The sequence below is a fragment of the Berghia stephanieae genome, chromosome 7 (genome assembly GCF_034508935.2).
Source record: "Berghia stephanieae isolate SIO BIC M18660-M18661 chromosome 7, UCSD_Bste_1.3, whole genome shotgun sequence".
NCBI lineage: Eukaryota > Metazoa > Mollusca > Gastropoda > Nudibranchia > Aeolidiidae > Berghia > Berghia stephanieae.
In genome coordinates, this window is record NC_088366.1 from 53,350,804 (window position 1) to 53,353,303 (window position 2,500).

The 2,500-nt window shown below is 39.0% G+C and overlaps 1 protein-coding gene across 1 annotated transcript in view; it reads right to left on the reverse strand.

Annotated features, from left to right (window-relative positions):
• The window catches only part of LOC144976581 (RING finger and SPRY domain-containing protein 1-like), an 86,694-nt gene that overhangs the window by 22,506 nt on the left and 61,688 nt on the right, over positions 1 to 2,500 (reverse strand). Inside the window, exon 13 of the mRNA XM_078920877.1 lies at positions 1,669 to 1,824. Within this exon, the coding sequence (XP_078777003.1) occupies positions 1,669 to 1,824 (156 nt within the window). The remainder of the gene's footprint in view (positions 1 to 1,668; positions 1,825 to 2,500) is intronic.

The window sequence follows — 2,500 nt, forward strand, 5'->3', positions numbered from 1 at the left end:
TTTTTTAAAAAAGTGCACAAGAAAAGTAAGACAAAGGGAAATGGCACAAATAGCGGGGAAGAGGAAAAAGGGATGCCCAAAAGATGGTGGGAAAAGGTAAAGGATGATATTATGAAAGAACTGGGCCTGGAGGAAGATGATGCGCTTAACCGAGATGCATAGAGATGTGTCATTCATTATGGCAACCCTGCAAAATGCGGGATAAGCTGAAAGAAGAAGAAGAATAGATACACATCATACCTGTGTCCCCCCAGTCCATCAGTTGAGTGTCAGCCGGGTGTTGTCAAAGCCACAGGGTGCACGCATCCTCACTCACCACAACTGGTTCATCAACGCCAGCCTTTGATGTCTGTGGTTTAAAATTTTAAATAACACAAGGGGAAACAATTCAATTATTAAAACACAACGCTACACTACTTGGGTGTTATAAAACCTTGATCAGAAATGTATTTAACCCTGTCCTTACCAACTACAGGAAAATCGTCACATTCGTTACGATACAACCAACATTTTTCTTATTCAAATTTCTTTTATACATCATAAAATTTAAAGAAAATGAACAGTGTATGTTTTGCTAAAGAAATTATGTTGCGCAGGAATTTAATGTTTTTGAGTGATAAAAAATCTATTTTTGTGTTAGTTGGGTGTGAAGTTTTGGGGAAAATCCTGAAAATGGCTGGTATGGAGAGAATTAAGGTGAGTTTTGTGGGTCGAAGTCAGAATGAACAGAAGTTACTTCAGGTCGCTTGGGTTTAAGTGTGGCTATGTGGTCTAGTGGTATGACACTCACTTTCGGATCGGAAGGTCCTGGGTTCGAGCCTTGCACTCGGCGCATAGTTGAGTCCTTGGAAAAGGCTCTTTACTCACATTCTCTCACTGTACTCAGGTGTAAAATGAGTACCTGGCCGTTAACAGCGCTGTCTTTGTCCGAAAAATTGTAATATCGCCTAACAGGCGTTATGTCCCGTCCTACATGTTAAATGTTGCTGTTGACCAGGGACCCTTGTAAAGCGCTTTGAGCACATTTAGTGGATATTGCGCTATATAAAAGCTTAATTATTGTTTTTTTTTTTTTAAAGTGGTTGTAGTTTTAAAAGAAATAAAAACAAGCTAGCAAATAAACAAAAAATTACACCAAAAAAAAAAATCTAAGAAAAAAAGAAGATCATGTCTATGATCTCACTTAATCTAGATTGTGAACATTTATATACCGCATTCTCCTCTTTATGTGTTTAAAAAACAATTTACAAGAGATCCCAAGCCAACAGCAACACTTAACGTATAAGATTAGATATGACGACCTCGAGGCGCTACTACAATTTTATGTTTTTTATGTTTTTTGTCCGGAGACAATAATGAATGCTGTTAGCAGCCAAAAACTCATTTTACACTTGATTGTGGAAAGAAAATGTGAGTAAAGAGCCATTTATGAGGACTCAACTTCGCATTGTCCATAGTGCTACTCTAAATTGAGCATTTATAGAGCGCGAAATCCACTAAATGTGCTCAAAATGCTTTACCAGGGGTCCCTAGCCAACAGCAAAAATAAACATGTACGACGAGACATGATGTCTCTTAGACGATGTTAAAAATTTTTTTCCAACGGATACAACACTGTTAATGGCCCAAGAGTGAGTCAGTCAATGACTAGAAAAATTTCTATTTTACCTGGGCAAAACAATTTTCTCCTCTGAGGTGAGGTGTCCGTACTCGTTGAATGTCTTGAAGGGAATGGATGGAGGAGGGTAGACGAAAGGTTTGGCACCAAAATTGAATTCACATTGTTGGAAGGACATGAAGCTGGCGGCTGCAAAGAAACCAGACCTGAGGATGGGGAAAAACAAAAAAAAAAACAAATTAAAAACTAAAAAAAACATTGAGCTTTTAATTTATATATAGCGCAATATCTACTAAATGTGCTCAAAGCGCTTTACAAGGGGTCACTGGACAACAGCAACATTTGACATTTAGGAGGGGACATGACGCCTGTTTGGTGGTATTACAATTTTTTTCGGACAGAGACAACTTTGTTAATTGCCAGGTACTCATTTTACACCTGAGTACAGTGGGAGAATGTGAGTTAAGAGCCTTTTCCAAGGACTCAACTATGCGCTGAGCGAGGCTTGAACCGAGGACCTTCCGATCCGAAAGCGAGTGTCATACCACAAGACCACATAGTCAGTTATAGACTTAAAAGGAAGAAGAAGAAGAAGAAGAAGAAGAAGAAGAAGAAGAAGAAGAAGAAGAAGAAGAGAAATCTGAATACAAATCTGAAGCAACAGAGACACGATTTGGCCATCTATACACAAAGCAAACAGCCAGTAAGCACAACAGACATAAACTTGTCATTCCGAGCCATAGGGCCCATGGTGCAGCTATAGTTTATCCCAGCTACTATTGCAATCAAACGGACAATAGCAATTTCTTGCTACCCTTCGGACAGGATGCTAGCTAGTCTATTATTATCACAAAGCAGTTTCCACCAGATCTAACAGACCCA